The sequence below is a fragment of the Cynocephalus volans genome, chromosome 10 (genome assembly GCF_027409185.1).
Source record: "Cynocephalus volans isolate mCynVol1 chromosome 10, mCynVol1.pri, whole genome shotgun sequence".
Taxonomy (NCBI): Eukaryota; Metazoa; Chordata; class Mammalia; order Dermoptera; family Cynocephalidae; genus Cynocephalus; species Cynocephalus volans.
In genome coordinates, this window is record NC_084469.1 from 127,331,255 (window position 1) to 127,357,865 (window position 26,611).

The 26,611-nt window shown below is 35.6% G+C and overlaps 1 protein-coding gene across 1 annotated transcript in view; it reads right to left on the minus strand.

The window, feature by feature from the left end:
* Positions 1-12,349, minus strand: part of HYDIN (HYDIN axonemal central pair apparatus protein) — a 364,550-nt gene extending 352,201 nt beyond the window's left edge. The window contains exons 1-3 of the mRNA XM_063112309.1: positions 12,215-12,349; positions 10,312-10,437; positions 41-160 (exon numbers count right to left, since the gene is read on the minus strand). Of these exons, the coding sequence (XP_062968379.1) occupies positions 41-160; positions 10,312-10,437; positions 12,215-12,349 (381 nt within the window). The remainder of the gene's footprint in view (positions 1-40; positions 161-10,311; positions 10,438-12,214) is intronic.
* Positions 12,350-26,611: the final 14,262 nt, after the last annotated feature.

The window sequence follows — 26,611 nt, forward strand, 5'->3', positions numbered from 1 at the left end:
TATCCTGGAAAAGTTCACCTACCCCAGCAAGCATACTCACTTTGTCATTGTTCCTCAAAACCAGAGGAACTTCATAGACTTCACAGGGAGTGTAGTTCTGAAACACAATTTCTGATGGAAAGGGCTGGAATAATGCCTGATCCAGGTCAATTCCTGAAAACTGAAGTTGAAAGAGTAAATTTTTCATATAGTCACACAGTGGCAAAAATGCCCAGGGGAGATAAGAAAATACTACATATTTTTATTTATTTATAATGTTAGCATAACCTCCTTCATATACCTGAGAAAGACAGTAAGAGAAATAAACATTATAGGCCAATCTCATTCATGAACCATGGATACAAAAAAAAAAAAAGGGACAAAATATTAGCAAAATGAAACCAGCAATACATAAAAAGGATAAGACAATGTGACAAAGACGGATTTATCTCAGAAATTCAAGTTTGTTTTTGTATTAGAAATCAATCAAAAGAAACAAAACTGCAATTTTCCACAGAAGAAATAATCATTTATTTAGAAACTTCAAAATAATCTACAAACAAACTATTAGAATTAACAGGTGATTTATCAATGTCATTGAGTATAAGGTCAATATAAACAAACCAATTATATTCCTGTGTATTAATAATGAACATTTAGGAAATAAAATTTAGAAACAATACCATGTAAAATAGCATCCCCAAATGTAAAACACATAGGAATAAATCCAATGAAAGATGTGTAAGAACTTTACCCAGAAACTACAAAATATTATTGAGAGAAAATAAAGAAGACCTACATGAGTACAGGAATATATTATTGTCATAAGTTGAAAGACTCAATATTTTAAGGATGTCAAATACTCCCCAAATTTATCTAAAAATTGAATGCAATCCTATAAAAAAACCCAGCAGAATTTTTTTCAGAAATTAAAAAGCTGATTATAAAATTTATATGAAAATGCAAAAGACCAAGAATAGACAAAATCATTTGAAGAACAATATAGGAGGACTTGCTGTATCAGGTAGTAAGATGTTATAATTATATTATTATATATCATATACTGTCACTTATCACAGTAATTAAGATAGTAAGATATTAGCATACGACTTACTATAAAAACAAATGTAACAGATTAGAAAGCCCAGAAATCAATTCTTCAATATATGGTCATTTGATTTACGACGAAGGTAACACTTAAAAAATACTGGGAAGGGAGTTCTAAAAGTGATTTCAATAAATAATGCTGAGTTAACTGAATAGTCCATATGAAAATGAATTAATTTAATCCCTATTCACACTATTTCAGGTGCATCGAAGCCCTCACTGTGAAAGGTAAAACAACAAAATTTTTAGAAGAAAACCTAGGGGAATATCTTCATCATCTTGAAGAATACAAAATTTTCTTTAATGAGACATAGAAAATACAAAACATAAACTAAAATATTGATAAATTAAGTTATTTTGAAATGTAAAAGATATTTTATCAAAGGATACCTAGAGTGGGAGATCACTTACAATACTTATAATTGATAAAAGACTACTCTCCAAAATATATGAAGAACTCCCACAAATCAGTAAGAAATGGATAAAAAACACAAACACAATTTACAAACAATGATATTCAAGTGGATAATAAACATATGGAAAATTAAAGTTAAACCACAGTGTGAGAAGTTACACACACAATAAAGATATTTAAATTAAAGATACAAGAATGTACAGCAACTGGAATTCTCATACATAGTGAGTGGGAATGTAAATTAGCACGAACACTTTGGAAGACTGGCAATTACCTACTAAAGTGAAATATATGCATAGCCTATGGCCTAGAAATTCCACTTTTATGTACAGTTAACTCTTCAACAATGTGGGGGTTAGGGGCACACAGTAAAAAAATCTGCATACAACTTTTAATTCCCCCAGAATATAACTACTAACAGCCTACTGCTGACTGGAAGCCTCACCTATAACATAAACAGCTGGTTAACATAAATTTTGTATATGTATAACATACTGTATTTGTATAATAAAGCAAACTAGAGAAAAGAAAATGTTATTAAGAAAATCAATATACACGCTAAAACAACAAAACTTCTTAAAGAAAACATACGGGAAACACTCCAGGAAGTAAGGCTGGGCACCGACTTCATGAATATGACCCCCAAAGCACGGGAAACCAAAGGGAAAATAAATAAATGGGATTATATCAAACTAAAAAGCTTCTGCACAGCAAAAGAAACAATTAACAGAGTTAAAAGACAACCAACAGAGTGGGAGAAAATATTTGCAAAATATACATCTGACAAAGGATTAATATCCAGAATATACAAGGAACTCAAACAACTTTACAACAAAAAAACAAGTAACCCAATTAAAAAATGGGCAAAAGAACTAAATAGGCATTTCTCAAAGGAAGATATACGAATGGCCAACACACATGTGAAAAAATGTTCAACATCACTCAGCATTCAGGAAATGCAAATCAAAACCACACTGAGATACCATCTAACCCCAGTTAGGATGGCTAAAATCCAAAAGACAGTGAATGATAAATGCTGGTGAGGTTGTGGAGAAAAAGGAACTCTCATACATTGTTGGTGGGACTGCAAAATGGTGCAGCCTCTATGGAAAATGGTATGGAGGTTCCTCAAACAATTGCAGATAGATCTACCATACGACCCAGCTATCCCACTGCTGGGAATATACCCAGAGGAATGGAAATCATCAAGTCAAAGGTATACCTGTTCCCCAATGTTCATTGCAGCACTCTTTACAATAGCCAAGAGTTGGAACCAGCTCAAATGTCCATCATCGGATGAGTGGATATGGAAAATATGGTATATCTACACAATGGAATACTACTCAGCTATAAAAACGAATGAAATACTGCCATTTGCAACAACATTAATGGACCTAGAGAGAATTATATTAAGCGAAACAAGTCAGGCACAGAAAGAGAAATATCACATGTTCTCACTTATTTGTGGGAGCTAAAAATAAATAAATAAATACACAAATGAACTGCGGGGGAGGGAAGAAGACACAACCATTACAATTCCTTGAAGTTGATATGACAAGCGAACAGAAAGGACATTGTTGGGAGGGAGGGTGGAGAGGGAGGAGGGAGGGAGGTTTCAGTAATTGGCCACAATAATCAACCACAGTGTATATTGACAAAATAAAATAAAATTTAAAAAATAAAAAATAAAATAAACAAAAATTAAAAAATAAAAATAAAAAAATTATAAGAAAGAAGAAATACATTTACAGTACTGTACTGTTACAGTTATTGAAAAAAATCCGTGCATACATGGACCCATACAGTTCAAACCCACATTGTTCAAGGACCAATTGTATATGGCCAATGGAAATGTGTATATGTACACTAAAAGATATGAAAAATAGTGTTTATAACAGCATCATTCATAGTCAAAACATGGAAACGACCAAATGCTCATCAACAGTAAAATGGATAAACAAGTTGCATAGTCATACACAGAATAGCATACGGCAACAAAAATGAATGAACTACTGCTAACCACGACATAGATAAATCTCAAAATATAATACTGAGTGAAATTAGCCAGAAATTAAAGTGGACATACTGTATTATCCCACTTATGTAAAGGGAAAACTAACTTGTGATATGAGAAGTAGATTAGCAGTTCTTTGGGGCAAGATGAAGAGGTAAGGACCGGGAAGTGGCATAAAGAAGCTTCTAGGATGCCAGTAACATTACACATTTCTTAATCCGGGAGGTGGCTATGTGAGCATGTTTACTTCATTAAAATTCATCACACTTATAATATATGCACAAAAATGCAATAAAACTTTAATTTTTAAAAAGAATATTTTTGACACTTAAAAGAATAAAGTAAAAATGTATTACAATCATTTCAATAGATGCAGAAAAACGTTTGATAAAATTAAGTATTTATTCACCATAAAAACTCCTAGCAAACTAGGAAAAGCAAGTAATGATCTGATAAAGAGGACCTAGATCTTCACAAAGAAAACAGCAACTAAAATAACACAACAAGCATTATACTTAATGGTAAAATATTGAGGGTTTTTTTTTTTTTTACTTTTGGAAACAAGCGATACCTTCAATCATAACTTTTACTCAGCAGTCTATTGGAACTAGTAGTAAATTCAGGGAAGCAAGTAAGAAAATAAAAAATTAAAATTGGAAAGAACATTAAAAGCGTATTGCTAAATGAAAGAAGTCAATCTGAAAAGGCTACCTTCCAGATATATGACATTCTGGAAAAGGCAAAATGATGGAGATGGTAAAAAGACCAGTAATTGTCAGTGGTTCCAGGGAAAAGAGGGAAAAATGAATAGGTGGAGCACAGGAGATTATTTATTTATTTGTTGACCGGTAAGGGGATCGCAACCCTCAGCACGGTGTGGTCCGCACCGCGCTCAGCCAGTGAGCGCACCGGCCATCCCTATATAGGATCCGAACCCGCGGCCCTGGCGCCATTGGCGCTGCACTCTCCCAAGTGAGCCATGGGGCCGGCCTGAGCACAGGAGATTTTTAAGGCAGTGAAATTATCCTGTATGATAACTGCAATGGTGGATAGATGTTATTATGCATTTGTCAAAACCCATAGAATGTACAACACAGAGTGAACCCTAATGTAAAGTATGGACCTCAGTTAATAATCATGTATCCATACTGGTTTATCAATTATAACGAAAGTACCACAGTAAGTACAAGAGGATAAATAATACAGGAAACTGTGTGTGGAGGGGTGGGGGGTGAGAAGGAGATGGGGTATGTGGGAGGGAGATGGGGTATGTGGAAACTGGCTGTACTTTCCAATACATTTTTTCTGTAAACCTAAAACTTCTCTTAAAAAAAAAAAAAAAAGCCTACTGATTTAAAAAAAAATTAAGACTGAAAAGAAAGAAATAATAAGCTATTATTCTCAGATAATAATATTGTTAGGCCATCCAAATAAAGCCATAATAAGTCATTAGAATTAATAGGAGATTTTTAGCAAGGTTGCTGGATTTTAAGTAGCAACAGATTAAAAATAAAAATTTAAAATAGATACTATTATAAACTATTCCTCAATAAATAAAACATAAATTTAAAAAGAGGAAAAACATTAGATAATATTGCATCAAAGATATAAAAATCTTAGAATAAATAGAACAATAGATATGCCAAAGACCTCTGTAAGAAAACCATAGAGCTTCACTGAAATTAAAGACTTCAAGAAATGAAGAGACACAGTATGTCTGTGGATTAGAAGAATTGATATTGTAAGGATATCAATTCTCTCAAAATTAATTTACAGATTTAATGCAATCTTGAGCAAAATTTCTGTGCTCAATAAATTGATTCTAAAATGTATATGGAAATGCAAAGAACCAAAAACAGCCAAGATATTTTTGAAAAGTAACAGAAAATTCTTTTAATAAAGAACAAAGTAGCCTTCCCTACTAGATATCAAGACTTAAAAAAAAAAAAAGAAAAGAAAAAACTATACTAATTAAGATATTATGTTTTGGAAAAGTACAGACAAACTGACTAATGGTGTGAAATAGCCCAGAAACAGATCCTTGCATATATGGACACTGAATATATGACAAAGGAAGCCCTCCAGTCCAGGAGGAAAGAATAGACTTTCGCATAAATGACACTTAGAACCCAAGATGGACTCCGCTTGGGTTACAAGTGGCAACTTGAGCTTCCACTCTCCCCTAAATAACCAGGATTGAGAAAGGACGCCCAGCAACAGCATCTGCAACTTCAGATCTCAGGTGACACTTGCGTTATACAGATCTCCAAAGCAGGTGTCTCATTCTAAGGGGCAAAACCACCAACCTCTCATTTAGAATAACAGGGATGGCAACAAGAAATTCCCTAGATGCCATTTGTCATTATAAACTAGTAAGGAAGGCACAGATGAATTGGCAAACCCACCAATATGCTTACTTACAAAAAGCAGTCTGTCACTGAGGCAGGCTAGAAGAGAGGGACTCTGAGTCATGAGAGTCCCTACAGCCCTAACTCTATTGTTTGTGGAGAAGAAAAGACTAACAAAACTCAGTCACTCTTCTGCCCTTTCTCTCATTTCCCTTCCAAATAAATACACACACAATTCTCTTTCATAAAGAGTTGCATTGATAATGATGGAGATTTCCAGCTGGTCTGGGACAGTACCCACGCCCTGCCTCAACATTAACTTCTGTCAAACAGAAGTCCAGGAAGAATTCTCTCCTTTCAAAGATACGTAGCAGCTATGTTTTGTAATGTTGAATATGCTAATAATCCTAATTTGATCATCACATATTGTACATAAATACTGATAGTCAACTCTGTACTTCACAAATATGTATAATCAATCATGTTTCAATAAAAAAAAGATGATTAGCAATAGCAATCATAGTGATAAATCAAGCCAGGATCTACAAAAAAAAAAGTACTCAAGAAAAAACAATAAAAGTGGCAAATAAAGAATATTTACCAGAAAACTGTTGTCATTAAGCAATAAAAATCTTAACTACACCATTTTACCATAAGCTCAAAGAACATAATGGAAGAAAACCAAAGGGCACAAAGCAAATACTCAAGAATGTAGAGAAGATATAAGCAGTAAGAAGAGATATAAATTCATGTTTTCATGCAATAAATAGTGTTTCCAGTACCTGCCAAGTTCTTTTCCATATGCTAAACATATATGACAGTACTTCAAAAAGTTTGTGAAAAGGGCCGACCCCGTGGCTCACTCAGGACAGTGCGGTGCTGGGAGCGCAGCGGCACTGGGTGTGCCGAGGCAGTGGGTTCGGATCCTATATAGGGATGGCTGGTGCGTTCACTGGCTGAGCGCAGTGCAGGTGACACCACACCAAGGGTTGCGATCCCCTTACTGGTCACAAAATAAATAAATAAATGAATAAATAAATGAATAAATGAATAAATAAATAAATAAAGTTTGTGGAAAAATAGAATTAAAAGATAATGGGAATCTTTCCATGAACTTATTGAAGCACCTTCCTAGTAGTGAACAAAGCCAACACGGTCCCTGTCCCCATGAAGCTGACATTCTCGAGGAAATCAAGAAAGATAAAGAAATGTATAAAATGAAGTCAAGGAGTGAAAAGGCTATGAAGAAAACTAAAGCAGGACAAGGAAACGAGTGAATGTGGGACAGCTGCTCTTTTAGATCGATAGTCACAGGAAGGCCTGTCCGAGAAGATGACATCTAAGCAGAGATCTGAAGCAAGTCATGCACAGATCTGAGAGAACAGAACAGCATTGTTAGAAGGAATAGCCAGCGCAAAGTCCCTGAAGTGGGAATCACCTTTGAGTGTTTCAAGAGCAAGGGGGTAGCGCAGTTAGAAGAGAATGAGCTGGAGGAGAGAGGAAGGAAAAGAGGTCCACGAGGGAGGCTGGACTAGATGATGCAGAACCTTAGAAGCTGTGGGATTGAGTTTAGATTTTATTACGAGAGTAACAGGAAGTTGCTGGATGGTTTTAAACATGAAAGTAACATGTTCTGATTTACATTTTAAAAACAGACCCTTACCACTTTGTGGAGAATTGATAATGGGGGGAGGGCTGAGATGGAAACGGAGGCTACTTCAGTAGTCTAGATGACAGTGGCTTGAACTGGAATGGTTGTGGAGAAGGAGGTGAGAAGTGGGTTGATTAAAGATATATTTGTGAAAGCAGAATTTATGGCATTTGTTATTGGATTATAAAATCTGAGAAAAAGAGAGGCATTGGGGACAACTCTGAAGTGTTTGGTCTGAGAAAACAGTTAGGAATGAAATGCAAAGCAACAATTAGATTTTATGTGTGTGAAGTTTGAGCTGCCAGCCATACATTGAGCTGAATATATGATCCAGAGTTTAGGGAACAGACTGAGGCAGGAAAGATAAATATGAAAGTAATCAACAAAAAATATAATTTAAAGCTTTTTTCCTAGAAGAGGTCACCTAAGGAATGAATTTAGAAGAGAAAGAAGAGGTCTGAGTACCAAACATTGGGAGCTCCAATATTTAGTGATCAGGAAGAGGAGAAAGATCTAACAAATACGAAAAAAGCAACTGGTGAAACAGGAGGAAAACCAAAGGAGTGTTAGTATCTCAGATACAAAGGAATAAAAAGGAGACACTAACAGTGTGAAATGCAGTGAGACAACCTTGATCTACTGAGCTGGTCAAGCTCAAGAATAAAGTGTAAGAGAAACGCACACAGAGCTCAAAGTAAGGGACACAGAAGACAGCCTGATAAATGTAACGACAATGAAATGAAAATGAACAGAAAGTTTAAAATGTCAGACAAAGAAGGGCTAACAAATTCATAATTCATGCTCCTAAAGAAGAAAACCAAAAATGGTATGAAAAAATACTGGACTATTCAAGAAAAACTTTCTAGAAATAAAATAAAGGCACACAGTATCTCAGGAAAAATGTAGTCATATCCTAATAAAATTAGTGAACGTTAAGTATGAACAAACAATCTGTGGGCACACAGGCTAAAAGGTTAAAGTTCTCTATAAGGGCAAAAATCAAGCTGGCTACAGACTTCTGCATATCATCACTTAAAACTAGAAGGTAGTAGGGAAAATGCCTCTACAAAGCTGTTATGGAGAAAATTTGTGACCCAAGAATTTTATATTTAATAAATCTGCAGTTCAGAATAAAGGCAATATGCAAATATTACCAAACACATAAGACCAAGGGAATGCACTTTCCATAAGCATTTCTTGAAGAAATTAGTAGAGGTTGCTTGTCACCCAGCTAAGAAATAAATGGTTAAATTCCAGAATATGAAGTAAAAATAACTGAGTTAAGAGAGCAGAAAGAGGAGAGAAGGTGTAATGTAGTGAAGTATCTAATTTCCTCACCCTTCATAACAGGAGTCAAAATACATTAAAATACACATGCAGGGCCAACCCCGTGGCGCACTCGGGAGAGTGCGGCGCTGGGAGTACAGCAGCGCTCCCGCCGCGGGTTCGGATCCTATATAGGAATGGCCGGTGCACTCACTGGTTGAGCGCGGTGCGGCCGGTCACAAAAAAAAAAAAAAGACAAAAAAATACACATGCAGATAGTACACACCAAGAAATTCTCATAGTCTGGCCTTAGTTATGCTTTTAGGAAAGAGAAAATATATCTTAATTACGATGAACTAGTTTGGGAAAGGCCATGTTCCCTCTCCTCAAATTTGGAGAGTGGTTGTAGGAAAGAAAAGAAACAACTAATAGCTAAAGCTAGCAATGCCCAGAACAGCAAATTTTATGCAGATATGAGACGGGAGGCAATGGTGTAGCAGCGAGAGCAAAAGAGCTTCAGGGACACATTCCTCCTGTGGGGTGAATAGCTGGGGAACCCTTTGAGAGGGGGCTAATCATACAAAAATTTGTGAAGCATAAAAAAAGTGAAGCATCTAATTTAAGAAATTAATTATAGAGTAGTAAACAATACCTTCTTCTACAACAGTATGTTCCTAAAGCGTAGAATATATGGCTTACATTTGAGTGTAGAAACATTTTTAAATAGCTATTCTTTTAAAGAATATATTTGTTATTGGAAACAAGCCAGAATGGAGAACAAATGCCTACTTTAATAAATGATTGCACCTTCTTCCTTTCTAGTGGGCAGATCAGATAAGGAGGGATTTTTCTTTTATTCTAGGAAGATAACCTAATTGGGTTTGGTTAATATAATTCTTGGAATTACAGCAAATCTTTGAACAGCATAGGTTTGAACTTTGCAGGTCTACTAATATGAGGATTTTTTTCAATAAATATATTGGAAAATGAATGCATGATATACCTAAACAGTTAAGTAGCCTACTGTTTGGTAGGCCATTAGTAGTTAACTATGCTTAAGTAACCATGCGTGCCCCACCAGTGCAGGGTTCCGAGTGCACTGTGCAGCACAGTTGCAACCTGGGGGAAAGAGCACAAGGTATGTGAGCAGTTAAGTAATTAAGTTTGGGGAGAGTCAAAAGTTATGTGTGGATTTTTAACTGCGCTGGGGTTGGTGCCCCAACATCTGTGTTGTTCAAGGGTCAACTGCACTACCCTGTAAACAATAGTGTCATATATTGTCCAGAAGTAGCTAGTTAGTGTGATTAATTAAAAGTTATTTTAAAAGAGATTTGCATTTATTAATCATAATTTTTACCATACCAAATCACAAATATTAAGATCAACAGAGATAAGAGAGGAACGTATAAAATAAACCCAATGAAAATTAGTTAGCTCAAAAGCAATGACTTTTATTTACTTACTGTTGTTCTGAAATGTTCACATTGTTCTAGGGGCTATTTTATATGTAAGTATGACAGAAAGCAGCTACCTTGTGATGTGATGTTTCCCCCATATCTAAGAGTTCGATGATCTGCGGTCGGCATATCAACCGTGTATTTGCCAGTCTCTGCTCTGTGGTGAGGGACATTTCCTTCAGGAACTCCGAGGGTGTCAACTAGAATTTAAAACAACAGGAGCCAAAGATTCATAAGTGGTTACACTGAAAAAGTGTTTTTATAAGTGCCAGTAATGAATAATTTGTGTTTGCAGCTTTCAGGATAATTCTGGAATGCCACTAAGTTCCTAATAAAATATTTAAAATAACTAAATTATATAAGAGAAATACCCATGCACTTTTGAGCTCTTTGCACAGTAATTCAAAATGACATGTGGTTGCTTTTTCCTTACGATTTTGAAGGAATCACACAAAGGAACCTAAGAGAAAAAAGTCAAGAAATTGCAAAGAAACATGTTCAAAGAGCTTAACATTTATGCTCAGAAGAGTCATCTAAACATAAGACTCTAAGTTTGTAAAATCACCTGAGGGGTTCAGAGCTAAGGAGTGTGAAATACTTCTATTTCTCTACTGAAGTTACAACATGCAAGCAAAGCTTTGGGGTATTTAACTATCATGTTATATCATGTTAAAGAAAAATCTTAAAAATGTAAAGGATCTTGGATGTGTGATAGCACTACTTAGAAATAGTTTGAACTTTTTAGAAGTCACGAGCACGTTTAGATCTTGTTTTGAAAGAGTTCTAAGCTAATCATCAGATCCAGTAGCCAGTCACATTCACATACCTAAATAAGAACACAAAATGCTTCAACACTTTCTAATGTTATGAGAAAAACATGTAACCTGTTATTTAAATAAAACTGACCCAACAAGGTATTGGTTAGCCAGAACCAATCATTATTATTTAGTTATTATCATTCTAGAATGTTCACATGTTCCAGCACCTACTTTATATACAAGGAAATTATGATCATTGGCTATAATGCTTTATATGCCAAGACTTTTTTAAACATTCAGGGGTATATAATTTAGTTGATTTATTTTGCTTTGGGTTACAGTCAATGCTCTTCAAAAATGCTTATTTTCCTACAAATTTGATTTCTCTGATTGAATCCACTTAAATTAAGGCATATTTATAAAATAGCTTTCAACTTGGTTTTTAGGTTATTTTTGATTGGAACCCAAATTAGAATAATAAAGTATTAAGAGGCATTGGCTATTTTGTGATCTAAGTTAAAATAATGAAGTCTTAAAAGCAAAAAGTCAAAACTTTCTTTAAATACAACTCCCATAAAAGAGAATGATGATTGATTTTATTTTTCTAATTGAAACGCAACTTCAGATTCATTTTAAAAATGTAGTAAATACTATCCCCAGCCCCGTAAATTTTAATTAATATTTTCTATAGCTTGTGGTTTATAATCCAATTCTCACCAAATCATTATAAACCATTAAAGCTATTGGTTTTTTATTTTAAAGGACAAAAAAATTATGTATTTTCCTAGATACCATTTAGTCATTATTTTAAAGCTCTATGATCTACAAATACACAAACAAAAATAACTCTTGCCAATCAACAGGTAATAAATTATTGGCTTGGATCCTATTAAATTCTGATATTTAACTGTTCTGAATTACACAAATGACAGTTTCACATGGTTTTACTTAATATTTAGAAAACCTTAATAGTTTGCTTGTATAGTCTTATGTCAAGTGACTAATTTAAGCAATTCAAGCCTCTACTTTGAAGTATGTATGCAATATCAAAACTTCTCAGTCTTTTAAAGGTGCCTATGTTCTGTTACCCTGCTAACTAAATTGATATTTATCAGTCAATAATTCTCTATTTGATATTCTGAGAATGCCAAGTAGAAACTGTCGTTCTCTTGAGGAGACTGCATTAGGTATTTTACAGAGAAATTCCTTGATACGTTACCATTTGATTTACTTCTTCTTCTGTAACCACCTTTGGACTTCGGGGTGGCAAAACCTTGCTTTGAAATCCTTTGAGCATTTTGACTAATCCCATCTGAACAGCCCCCATGGACTCCTCAAGTCTTCTACTTGTCATTTTATTATTTTTATTATTTTCTTTGTTCACCTAACAGGGAAAAAAAAGTTTTAGAACAAATACAGTTAATTCCTGAATGTAGGTTGTTGTTTTTGTTTGTCTGTTTTTTGTTTTTTTTTAAAGCTTTTTCAAATTCAGGAAGGTTTAGAAAATACTGATTTTAAAAATACATCAAATTCTTGGGACAGATATCTTAAGGAATCTATTCCATGTGACTAGTCTTAATTTATCCTTATCCCAAAATCTAGGATCCATTTTAGGCAGACTACGGGATTCCAGACTAAGCTCAGGAAGACAAGGAAATACAAGCTGTTCTTACATTTGCCACTTTTATCTTCCCAATGAGATAAGCAAACACTGCCCAATAAATATACTAAATAGTTTGCTACTTTATTTATTTGAAAGTTCTCTAATGACAATCAACCCTTCAAATGGAATAAACACAGGCTTCAGGTCTTCATAGCTGGGCAGAGACTCAAAATAGACAGCATGAGATAAGATGGAGAAAAGGAAGTTTCTGGAAAAAGTTTTGAAGTTTATAGTCATAAATAAGCCATTAAACAGCCACCCACTATCTCTGAATCAAATAAATATGGCATCTCCCTCTTGTACATCCTTCCTCAGACTTCTGGCAGGACATCTGCAACTTCAGGAACCCATCTATGACTAGGTACAGATTTCTCATTTCATTAACAGCAGGCTAGGTTATTCAATCATTGTGCAAAAACAAAACAAAACAAAACACACACAGAGAGAACTAAAAATGCTTGATAAAACACATTAAAAAAAACCACCCCAAAACTCTTAAAAATCTCACAAGACAGTAAGGCACTACCAAATCAAAACATGGGGAAAGGAGGGGTATTAAAGAAAATAGATTTGAATAAAAATATAATAAGGTACACTGAAATAAAGCGATAAAACACCCAAGAAAATGAATATAAAATTTTTAAGAAGGAAAAAGGGTCATTATGGTAGAAAGCCTCTAAGATGGCAGCCAATGAAATAAATACAAGACAGTCAAGAAGGTCAGACATGCTATAAGTGGAGTCCATTAAAAGAATAGAAAGTACTGGGAGGGAGTAACTATTTAAAAGCATAATCCAAGAAAAATTTCCAGAAATAAAATACAATCAAAGGGCCCAGCAAGTATCCAGGAAACTTGACCCAGGATGATTAATTCTGAGTCACATCTTAGCAGAACTATTAGACTTTAAAGTTTTGGGTTTTGGTTTTTTTTTAATCCTCATAGCATTCAGACAAAAAGATAAAATAACTTAAAAGGGCAAGAGCTTTAGATGTCACTGGGCTTTAAAAAAGCAACCAATTAAGTTGGACGACAATGGAGCAGCATTTTCGAAAAATGTGTGAGCCAAGGATCTTATATATAGCTGAGCTCTCTCTTAATTATCAAGGCTACGAAAAAAGGTTTGAACATTCAGGAACTTGGGGGATAAATACACGTGGTTGGGTAAACGTAGTTCCCTCCTGAGGAATCTGTTAGAGGATGGGTTTCATCCAATCAAAAGATGACAGGAGAATTTCAGCAAAAAAAACTGACCATGAACATTTTATGTGTTTAAATGCAGAGCTAAGACTAAAACAAGATTGAGGACATGAGGAAAATATACTCAAACATTTTATTTTCTGAGAAGGTAGAAAGAATGCAATTTGAAAAGGAAAGGAAAGGAAAAAAGAGAAAGATAGCAGAAAGTAGAATAAGACCATTGACTCTCACACACATAACAGATAGAAGTCTAACTGACCAGATAGTATAAAGGAGAGTTAAGGCAAAGGCCTCCTCTAAGATAGCAGCCAATAATACCTGTTTCCTGGTATTCATGTATTTCTGTAATCCCTTTCCCTTGAGTGTGGCTGTGCTTAAGTAGTCACTTCTAATAAATAAAATACAGCATAAGTTTGGGGGTGTCATTCTGAGATTAGGTTATAAAAACACTGTGGTTTCCATCTTGGACACCTTCTGGCTCTCTCTTGGATCACCAGGTGCCATACTGTGAGGACACTCAGGAATTATATAGAAAGGCCCATGTAGTGAGGAACCAAGCCTGCCAGCAACAATATGTGTGAGCTTGGAAGTGGATTTTCTGATACCTTCCATCAGATACATAAATGAGTTTGAAGGCAGATTTCCCAGCCCCAGTTAAGCCTTGCGATGACTGCAGTCCTGGCCAACAGCTTGACTGGAACTGTATGAGAGACCATGAGTAGGAAGCACCCAGCTAAGCCACACCTAGAGTCTTGACCCATTGTTTAAAGCTACTAAGTTTTGGGTGCTATGTTACACAGCAATAGATAACTAATACAAGAGTACTTCAAAAAGTTCATGGAAGAATCGAATTGAAAGATAATACAAATCTTTCCATGAGCTTTTTGAAGTACCCTCAGAGAGGCACTATAAAGGGTGTATATACCAAGAAAACTATTGCAACATAAAGATAAACCTTCCTAAACACCCAAAGAAATATTAGGAAAGGGAAAGAGACACACTAAATAAAGACAAACAACCAATCAAGTGAAATACACACAATCATTGTAATATAAAATATGATTGAGTTGAGACAAAATACATCAGATATGCCAATAAAAGTGAGTGGGATTAACTTGTCTATTAGAAGAAAAATATTCCAAATGGAATCATAAAGAAAAATCCAATTTTGTGATATATGCAATAGGCACACCTAAAAATACAGTGATCCAAAAAGCAACAATAATTTTCTATTTTTGATGACTGCTAAGAGCTTTCGACTCCTACGACTCCCCTTCCTCTTCTACCCTGCATGTGGGCAAAGTGATGAGGGTCCGATGTTCCCTCCTTTGGTGCTGGTAGGAAGTTCAAACAACACACAGCCCAGACTGCGTGGGAATCCCCATTACAGCCCCACCCCCAACCATGAGAAACGTCAAACCAGTATCCTTTTTCAACTCTTTCAGGATATTTTTGAACTTGCTTGGGAGCCTGACCTACTCTCCCAGAAAGCCCCATTATGTGAGTAATAACCTTTTCATATCTTCTAGGTGCATGAGTGGCATTATCAGTCCTGACGTCCAAATCGAATGTTGGCTGGGGGCCCCAGTCTGTCTCTGAGTGGTGACAACAACAGAAACAATCAAGAGGGATTGTCATCCTGACTTAAAAATAGAATTTAAAAAAATAATTAAATAAAACGAATAAGAATATTTTATAGTGATCAAATAATTCAAAATGAAGATGTAGGAGTTATGAATGTATGTATCAAACAGCACAAAAAACATCCATATAAGGCAGAAATTTCAGGAGATATAAGGAGAAATAGATAAATAATAGGAGAGTCTAATATACTACTCTCATTATAAGACATGTCAGGTGGACAAAAGTAAGACCATAAAAGAGTTGAACAATATAATGTATTAAATAGATTTAGGAATATATACCAAACACTACTTCCTAATATTAAAAAATAAAGTCTCTCATGAGCAAATGGACCAGTCACAAAAAGTTGATAATATATTAGGAAACAAAGAAAATATTAGTAAGTTCTATATAAACAATAATCTGATCACAATACAATAAAACTAGAAATTAAAAAAACAAAACAAAAAAGTTCCATTCACCTGGATATTTTAAAACCATCTATTAAAGAACAACATGCGTTAAAAATTCATGAAAGAAAGAAGCTAAATTCTCATTTTTGCTTATAAAATTATAGTTACAAAGAGCTAAAAACGTGGTGATATGAAATTCCTAGCAAAATTCCACATACATATACACTTGACCCAGCAATTCCTATTTTAGGAACATATTCAAATGATATACTGACGAAAATATAAAATGATACATAAACCAGTAAGAGTGGTTATCTATAGGGGGAGTGAAGTAACAGAGTAGAGGAGACAGGAATGTAAGAAAGTTTTCTCTGAGTGTACTTCACTGTATAGTGTTGACTTTTGAACCATGTAAATGTTTTACATGTCAAAAACAAAAGAGATGATAGAAAAAAAATCAATTTTTAAAAATTGAAAACTGAAACAAATGACCCTTACTGTATATCAAGCTGGTATCATAACCACAAAGAGAAAAAAATTATTCCAACTGACCTTAAAACACAATATTTTGACTGTACATTCACAATGGGACATGCTGTAAAAACAGAGATAGCAGAAAAATCTCACTGTTTATTCAGCAGTCTTACATTGGTCATAATATTAGTGTTAATATTTTTAAAACAAATAAGTAATTACATCAATATTGTTAGGAACCAAGTATTTCAGCACTTTAAAAAGTATAAAACCAAAGAAGTTCTTATATTAAGAAATTCTATAATCTTACATTTAAATTTAAAACATGAGTGCAAACTCATGCTTTTCTCTTTTTAAATAACCTGCTCACTGAAAAATCCCAGAAGCAATGAAAGACCAGTAGCAATGACAGTTCAGGGATCTTGACTGTGATCTCCAAATACCCTTTACCACTAAAAGGAACCACAGCTCCTTGGAGAAATGGGTAATTCAAAGTCGAGTGCCCAAAATGCATGTTAGACTTGGAACATTCTATCATACCCACAACAACTTGAAAGAGTTCCCATTCACCAAATATGGAAAAATTGGAGCATCAAAAAAAAAAAAAAAAAAAAAGTCTATGATGAATTAGTTCATAAAAACATGAATTTCAAATGACACTAAAAAATATTATTGGTTATCTCTGGAAGTTGCTAGGGCACCAAACTAATTATTTTGGAAATAACAAAAGGAAAGAATCGATCATATATCCTTCACCTTTTTTTTCCGGTACAAATTGCATTGTAGGTTAACCATCATCAAATAGTTGATGAAGGAAAATTATTCTTCACAGAAGAATCCCAGCTAATAAATGCGGAAGAAATGACAGAAAAATAATCACCATTTGCAGCTTCTAATGAAACGAAGAATCATCAATGCTAAAATAAATTAGGTAAGATGCTGCTGGAGAAATTCACAACAGTTCAATCAGGCTAACAACAGCTGAGCCCTCTAGATCAATCTTAACACTAAAAGAGTGAAAAACAGGCGTTATGTGCCTCCTGAGGTGATGCAGTTACATAGCACTACCTATGCAGTACTATTAACAAAAATCTAAACCTAAATCTAACCAAGCCTCTAGACCTACCAGCCTCTAGACCTTACAGCCTAAAATGTATATTCTGTAAGAATACAATTAAACCAAATACAGAATGTGGAAAATGTTATAGGAAAATGATCTGGTTTATTCAATTAATAAATAGCATGAGAGAGAGAAAAAGAGAGAGAATGGTTATGAAAAGATTTTTATAGCAACCAAATATAAGGGTGGATATAGAATAATTATTCCTCATTGGATTAAATATTTTTATTTTTTAATTCATTAAGTAATACTCCTATCAAACTATTTCCATTCCAAAAGATTAATGGTGTTGCTGTTATTTGCTACATATGTAAATAAACTTAAAATACTTATAATTATTGTTCATTTTGTTGGGTAGGGTAATGGTACTGTGGGCATGATTTTTTTAAAAGAAAATTCTTATCTTTTAGCAATATTCAGTGAAGTAATTACAGGTAAAGAGAAATCATGTCTGAGATTTACTTAAAAGACTCCAGAAAAAAAAGAAAGTGTGTGTGTGTGTGTGTGTGTGTGTGTTTGTGTGTGTGTAAGACATATGAAACAAGAATAATAGAATGTTGGAAATTGCTGAAGCTGGATTAAACTATTTTAAAAATTTTTACATGTTTTAAAATTTTCATAATTAAAAATATTAATAAACTAAAGCCATTTTAAAAACTGGCCAGGGACTTCCATTACTGATAAAATAGAATAGACATACTTTTCCATATTCCTTCCACTAAATATAGCTAAAAACTCTGAACATTACATGTACAATAAACAAAAAGAAGACTGAAAGTTTGAGAGAAGAATGCGGACCAGCTAGGGACCTCAGACTCAAGCAAAGAGTGGTGAGTTCCTTTAGTTTTCTTTTGCCTCATATACCTCAGACTGGGTGCTAGACAAGCCAACAATCTGGAAAGGTCAAGAGGCACAATTAAAAGAAGTCCCAAGAGAAACATTCTCTTTTTAGCAAAAAACAAACAAACAAAAAGAAACAGCTCAGCATGACGGAAAACTTTTAGACAAAACCATTCAACTCCACCACAAACCAGAGGAAAATTTGCAGCCCCACCTCCAACCCAATCAACAAAGGCAGAGTGGAATACCTAGACTTTCACCCTCAACAGGCTGTGACAAGGTGCCCTAACCCCTCTGCCAATATGGTTTCAGAGAAGGCCAGGTGAGCAGTACAGACTTCCATCCCTGTTAGGCAGTAATGAAAATGATGCCCCCTGCCCCACACGTGCACCATGGTGTCAGTGGAGAACATGTGGGGAGCCTGGACATCCACTCCGCCCAGTGGTAACACGGCAACCCTTCCCTGCCTCACTGGAGTGATGTCATAGGAGGCCTAATGGAGAGTCAGGATGTTTACCAAAACCCAGCAGTAACAAGACCACCACCGCACCCTGCAGTGGAGACCACATAGGGAGCACTTAATGAGGTACACCCACCCATCTCAGCCAGAGTAGTATTAGCAAAAGCCTAGCGGTCCTCCCAGCAGTAACAAGGAGTCCCTCTTCTGTTGTGTGTCAACAAAGGTTGAGTGGAAGAAACAGGACTTCCTTCTCCATCTGGCAGTAATGAGGCAGTGCCACCCTCCCTCAGTGGAGTGGTGTCAGAGGGGGATTGCTCTAACAGACAATTCAGGTAAGAGTTTCACAACATAGTACCCCAGATTCCCAGATATCAATACAAAATCACTCATCGTCATTTCAAAAACCAGGAAAATATCAACTTAAATGAGAAAAGACAAAAACAGATGCTAACACTGAGAGAACATAGATGCTAGAATTATCTGAGAGGACTTTGCAGAAGCCATCATAGAAACACTTCAACATACAATATGAACACACTTGAAAAAATTGATACAGTGGAAAATCTCATCAAGTAAATAGGAAGTCTCAGCAAAGAAACAGAAAGTATAAAGAGAGAAAATGGAAATTTTAGAATCTGTGGGACTATAACAAAAGATCTAAAATGCATGTCATCAGAGTACAAGAAAGAGAGAAGAAAGAAGGTGAGGCTGAAGAAGTATTTGAGGAAATAACGGCTGAAAATGTTCCAAGCATGGCAAAAGACATAAAACTACAAGTTCACATGCTTTTCCAGTATACAGGGAAAATATACCAAAAAGACTATATCTGGGCTGTGAAACAAAATTCAACAAAATTTAAAGATTTTCCAACTAGAAACTCACAACAGAAAGATAACAGAAAAATCTCCAAACACTTGGAAACTACACTGAGATATCGTCTCAGCCGAGTTAGACTGGCCATTATTAAAAAGACAGAATAACAAATGCTGGCGAGGATGCAAGGAAAGGGGAACTCTTCCACACTGTTGGTGGGACTGTGAATTAGCACAGCTATTATGGAAAACAGTATAAAGATTTTCTCAAACAACTACAGATATAGCTACCATATGATCCAGCAATCCCACTATTGGGCATATATCCAAAGGAATGGAGATCATCATGTTGAGGGATACCTGCACTCCCATGTTCATTGCAGCTCTGTTTACAATAGCAAAAATATGGAACCAACCTAGGTGTCTATTTTTTTTTTTAAATTAATTAATTAATTAATTTATTTTTTTTAAATTTTATTTTGTCGATATACATTGTAGCTGATTAATGCTCCCCATCACCAAAACCTCCCTCCCTTCTCCCTCCCCCCCTCCCCCCCAACCATGTCCTTTCTGTTTGTTTGTTGTATCAACTTCAAATAATTGTGGTTGTTATATCTTCTTCCCCCCCCCCGGTTTGTGTGTGTATGTGTATATGTGTGTGTGTGAATTTATATATTAATTTTTAGCTCCCACCAATAAGTGAGAACATGTGGTATTTCTCTTTCTCTGCCTGACTTGTTTCACTTAATATAATTCTCTCGAGGTCCATCCATGTTGTTGCAAATGGCAGTATTTCATTCGTTTTTATAGCTGAGTAGTATTCCATTGTGTAGATGTACCACATTTTCCGTATCCACTCATCTGATGATGGGCATTTGGGCTGGTTCCAACTCTTGGCTATTGTAAAGAGTGCTGCGATGAACATTGGGGAACAGGTATACCTTCGACTTGATGACTTCCATTCCTCTGGGTATATTCCCAACAGTGGGATGGCCCTAGGTGTCTATTGACAGACAACTTGATACAGAAAATATGGTATATATACACAATGGAACACTACTCAGCCATAAAAGAATGAAATCTTACCATTTGCAGCAACATGGATGAGTCTGGAGAGAATTTTGTTAAGTGAAATAAGCCAGACATTGAAAGAGAAGTACTGCATGTTCTCACTCATAACTGGGTGCTAAGAAAAAAGACAGACAGAAAGAAAGAAAGAAAGAAAAGACCACGACAACACATTGAACTTTCAGAAGGAGAGAACAAACCTAAGGTTACTAGAGATGGGGGAGGGACAGATAGGGTAAAGGGCATAAGGGAAAATCATGATTTGTAATAATGAATATGCTAATAATAATTTTAAAACATAAAAAAACACACTTCTAAATAATACATAAGTAAAAGAGTAAGTCTCAAGGGAAATAAAAAAATACATTGACCTGGGGCCGGCCCCGTGGCTCACTTGGGAGAGTGTGGCGCTGGTAGCGCCGAGGCGTGGGTTCGGATCCTATATAGGGATGGCCGGTGCGCTCACTGGCTGAGCGCAGTGCAGAACACACCATGCCGAGGGTTGCGATCCCCTTACCAGTTAAAAAAAAAAAAAATACATTGACCTGAAGAAAAATGGAAATGTAACATTTCAAAATGTGTGGGCTACAGCTAAAACAGTTTTGAGAGGGAAACTTATAGCACTAAATACTTAGAGAATAATAAAAGTCCCAAATCTATCATGAACTCCATAAAAAAAAGAAGAGCATATAAAACCAAAGCAAGCAGAAAGAGGAAATAGCAGAGATAAGACCATAAATAATATTGAAACAGAAAAGCAATAGAGAAAATTAATGAAATAAAGAGCTAGAAGCTGGAAAAGGCAAAGAAACAAGTTGTCCCCAAGGGCTTCCAGAAAGAACACAGCCCTGCTGACACCTTGATTTTATTACCAAGAGACCCATGTCAGATTTCTAACCAAGAGAATTTTTAGTTAATATATTTGTGTTGTTTCAAGCCATAAGTTTGGTAATTTGTTGCAGCAGCAAGAGGAAACAAATACAAATGTTTTGTTTTGTTTTGTTTTACTACAGAGATTTGAGTGTCCTTTATATATTCTAGATATGAGTCCTTTACTGTGAAAACACATAACAAGGGGGATTTCAAGGAATTCTTTCTTCTTACATCCCTATCCCTGTGTGCCAATCAAACTTCTATTTATCCTACAAAACCTATCTCAAGAGTCCCCAGAAGCAAGGCTTTCTCTAATGCACTCAAGGAGTCCCAATCACTCTTTCCTTTGCTTTTGCCTCCACTACTGAATGCACTGTATACACTGTGTGACAATTATTTGCTTACGAGCCTCTCTTCACCTCCAGAATGTAAGCTTCCTAACTGTAAAGACCATGTATGATTGGCACATAGAAGGAGTACAGTAAATAATTGTTGAGTTGAATGAATATTAAATTGCACTCATTAAAAGAGAATTTTCACTAGGCCAAAACATTTCTCAGAAGAGCTGTTTCCCTCTTTTTTTTTGCTTTTCTTAATTTAAATGTCAATCTTCAGCTCCTTGCAGTGTTTCTACTTAACAGAGTCCAGGTTAAGTCAGTGTTCGGTATCTATGACATTCTTCTTTCAGAGAACGTTGAAGAGAAAAGACAGGAAAAAGTATTCTCGGCTAACTCTTAGGAAGAATTCTTAGAACCAAGTAGGGTGGGGTTTGCCATTAAATCTCTGCATTTATAAATCTGCACAACTGGATTCTAAAAAGAAAGTTTTGGCAAAGATACTCTTAAGCACAAAATACATTTACTGTAGGAAGTCGAGTTCTTTTCACCTCGAAATTCATAAAGGAACTGTATCTAAAAAGAGTTTGAATTTAGAGTGGGTTGCTGTCTCATAAAGCAGAACTTCATAATGTATATTATTAAATTAGTGAAAGCTTCCAGGTGCTGCAGGAATGTGAACATGTCACATCAATAACTATCATGATCACCATAATCCTATCCCCATCCTCTGCTCCATTCCATCTCTCTTTGCTTTCCCTTCATCCTAAATGTCTCAAAAAAAAGTCTTCCTTGTGTTTTTACTTCTGCCTTCTTCCATTCCCAAGCCCCTCCTTCTTTGCAAAAGAGCCAACCAAAAAAGTTGGCATAAATGCTCCCAGTTAAATCCCAGAACAAATTAAAATTCTTTCTACCCAAAAAGCAATGTGTAAGATGTAAATAAATCACAAAGAACTTCAACTCCAATCACTGTATTTCACACTTACACATGCATTTCATTTACTCACATGCCTTTAACACATTTAAATAAATATAAACATTGACTGTCAAAAATGTTTTCCCCCAGTTTAAAAAAAAAGGTTTTCCTCAGAAATAGCTGTCAGCAATAATAAACCAAAACCTTGAGAAAGTACCTTGTTTTCATGAAGACTCAAAGGTTTTGGAGTCATCAGACTTGGATTTTAATGTTCCTGAGCCTTAGTTTCCTCATCTGAATAATGGATATAACCATAAGAATAGTGAGCCTACTCTAATAGTTACCTACTGCCATGCAACAAATTGCCCCAAAACTTAGTGGCTAAAAACAACAATAAACCTTTCTTATTTCTCACAGTTTCTAGTGATTCAAGAATTTGGAAGAAGCTTGGCTAGGTGATTCTGGCTTGGAGTCTCTCATGAGGCTACAGTCAAAGATAGCAGCCAGGGCTGCAGTCATCTGAAAGCTTGACTAGGGTTGGGAAACCCACTTCTAAGATGGCTCACTCACATGTAAGTTGGTGCTGGTTGTTGGTGTGAGGCCTCTGTTCCCCCGCATCATGAGCCTCTCAACAGGGCTGCTTGAGTGTCCTCAAAGCATGATGACTGGCTACCTCCAGAGTGAGAAACCCAAAAGACTATGGGAGAAGCTACAACATCCCTTTTGACCCAGAAGTCACACCGTCATTTACACAACATCTATCACACAGATCAGTCCTATTTAATGTGGAAGAGGCCACACAGATATAAATACCAGGAGGTGAGGATAACTGAGAGCCAACATGGAAGCCATTTACCACATCCACCTCATATGTTTATTATGAAGATTAAAAGAGAGAATGTTTGTAAAGTACTTCACTTTGCATAGTACCTGGCATACAATTGTTCTCAATGTTATCATTCGCAGAAAGTATGAACCTGGAGAAACTTATGTTGAGTGAAACAAGCAAAGCACAGAGGGATAAATACCGCATGTGCTCACTCATATGTGGGAGCTAAGAGAGAAAGGAAGGCAGGAAAGAGAGACCACAGTAGTGCCATGATCATCAGAGGGAGGGAACATTCCCAGGACTACAAACTGGAGTGGAGGGGAGATGGGGAGGGGGAGGGAGGTTGGGGGATAATTGGGAGGGGACAAAGGGTACAAAAGTAATTTCTGGTAATGAGTATGTCCCCAATATGAATCTGGCCCCCACATCATGGACAGGAGAGGGGACAATCAGCTTTGTATCTCTTGAATATTCGTAATAAATAAATTAATTAAAAATAATAATAAACTTAAAGAAAATCTTTTTTAAAAAACAATGGTGATAGTAAGTGGTATTTATGTCAATGGACAAAATAAATATGCCTGTATTACTATGAAAAAAAAATTGGCTAAGTGTCTCAGCAAAACTTATCTATATGTGTACAGAGTTCTGCAAGTGTTAAAACAGAACTCACTGTTAATGGCAATCCAGCCAAGATAAGAAAAAAAGAGAAACTCCTCATTAGAAAGAGTTGAGGTTACTTGTAGATTTTGTTTTTCTTATACAATTCAGCCAGTCCTATCTATGTGTAATATTTGAGAATTTAACCCCAAACTCTTTGAAACTGAAAGATAAAATGTGAGCAAAAAGATCTGATTCAGACTGCTATGGAAATTGCTTTACCTAAGGTCTGTTCCACAGCCATTATTTGATTACCTATTGGAGCAAATAAAGTTTGGCCATGTGAAAACCTCCCATTTTGTCTGAAGTATGCTTTGGATTCAACTCTGTTATGAACTAGTGTGTTGGTATTACTATCTCATGACTGAAACGAAAGCTTTAAGGTCTGTGAGTGTACGAATATGTGTTTAGGTGTGTTTACACATATGTACATGTATTATGTTGCATGTTGTGTCTTGGAATTTGAAGCAAGTTGCTCTGCTGCTCATGCTGGAAACTCTCTTTTCTCATCTTTTGGGCTTTTAGTCATTTGTTGGTACCATCTGTTTAGTAAAATTGTTCTACCCAGTATTACTGTTTTGTTTTCTTTCAGCGTACATCATTGTTTTTTTTGTTGTGTTGTTTTTTTCTTTGTTTTGTTTTTTGTCATTTTTTAAATTATATATTGAATTTTTAAAATGGGATAACCTTTGATAAATAAAATATTGATATATGACAGAAAAAAATACTAAAGAAAAGGAAATTCTATTCAATTTACCTTGCTTGCTGGAAGTAAATGTGAGCACATAAAACTGTTCACACATCTTCAACTTCTGCTACTGCTACAGTGAGAGCAAGTACTATTATACTCGGATGTTGATAAAAATATTACATTAGAAATAAGGAAAACACTCAAGTAAATGCAACATGACTTTTGTTGTCAGTGGGGTGTTCTCCAGACACTCACTGAGTAAAAGGATTAATTTTCACCTTAAAATCCTGCTTCATTGTCTGGTTTTCTACTGTCTCTAAAGCTGTTATGCTTCTTGATTTTCTATTTGTTTGATCTCTTAAATTGGATTATTTCAGATTTTGTAGGCTTCACACTGGCTTCTGCTCTCTTCCCCTTGAAATACTTCTGGAAAACAATGTCTCTGAAGGATGCGTGACTCCTTATATCCGAGGTAGAAACAAGAGAGACAAATTCCAGAAAGAATCCTCTTATTTGACCCATATAGAAGAAAAGGAAAATGCAGATGTACGCTAAAAAGTAATTTTTCCAAAGCCTCAAATTACAAAAAGAACTGCTTCTCCACAGAAAAATATCAGGTGCTGAAAACTTGTTCAAACTGTACAAGCTTCGAGGCCGAACACAGGCAGGGGAGAAGTCAAACAGCCAACAAAGGGCCCTATAGGAAGAAGGTAACAACAGGAACAGAGAAAGCTACAGCTGCATAAAGTGCTTATTATTATTGTGAGCCCCCATTCACATTTATTTTCATGACTTATACCAAGAATCTACAAGTATTATAGTTCCAAAGTAGATTACTTTTCTCAAGTGGGAATTCAATGATCTTATCTTTCAATTTAATAAATAGTAGATTTTATAGGTTTTTTAAATTTTAATTTATCAATATACAATGTAGTTGATTTTTGCATCCCTTTACCAATTCCTCCTTTTCCCCCCTTCCTTCCCCCCCTCCATTAACATCATACCTGTTCACCTGTCTTAACAAGTTCAAGGAATTGTTGTGATTGTTGTGTGTTCTCCCTGCCCCCATTTGTTTGTATATTTATTTATTTATTTTTATTAGCTCCCACAAATAAGTGAGAATATGAGACATCGATCTCTTTCTGCCCTCGGTGCTGCTGGTTCTCAGGCTTTCAGGTGTAGATTGCAATCCACATCACTGACTCTCCAGCTCTCAGGCCTTCAAACTACACCACCGGTTTTGCTCGGTCTCCATTTTGCAGAGCAGATCACGGGATTTCTCAGCCTCCATAGTCCCATGAGTCCATACCTTATAGTAAATCTCTTCCTAGATATACAGATATAGATGTAGATATAAATATGGATATGGATGTAGATATAGATACATAGACACAGACTGTGGGTTCTGCTTCCCCAAAGAACCCCGACTTATACAGTAGAGTAGCTACTATATGCAAAGCACTATATTAGTTAACTGTAAGTAAAATCGTACTGTTTTTGAGAAGCAAAGACGAAACTTAGTGACATGGATGCTAGCATGTGGTAATAAGCACCCAGAAATCTAACTAGATTTTGACCTGGCCTCTGCATACTTGCCCACATTCAGGCTTGGCTCACATCTCCAAGTGAAAAGGATTGCTG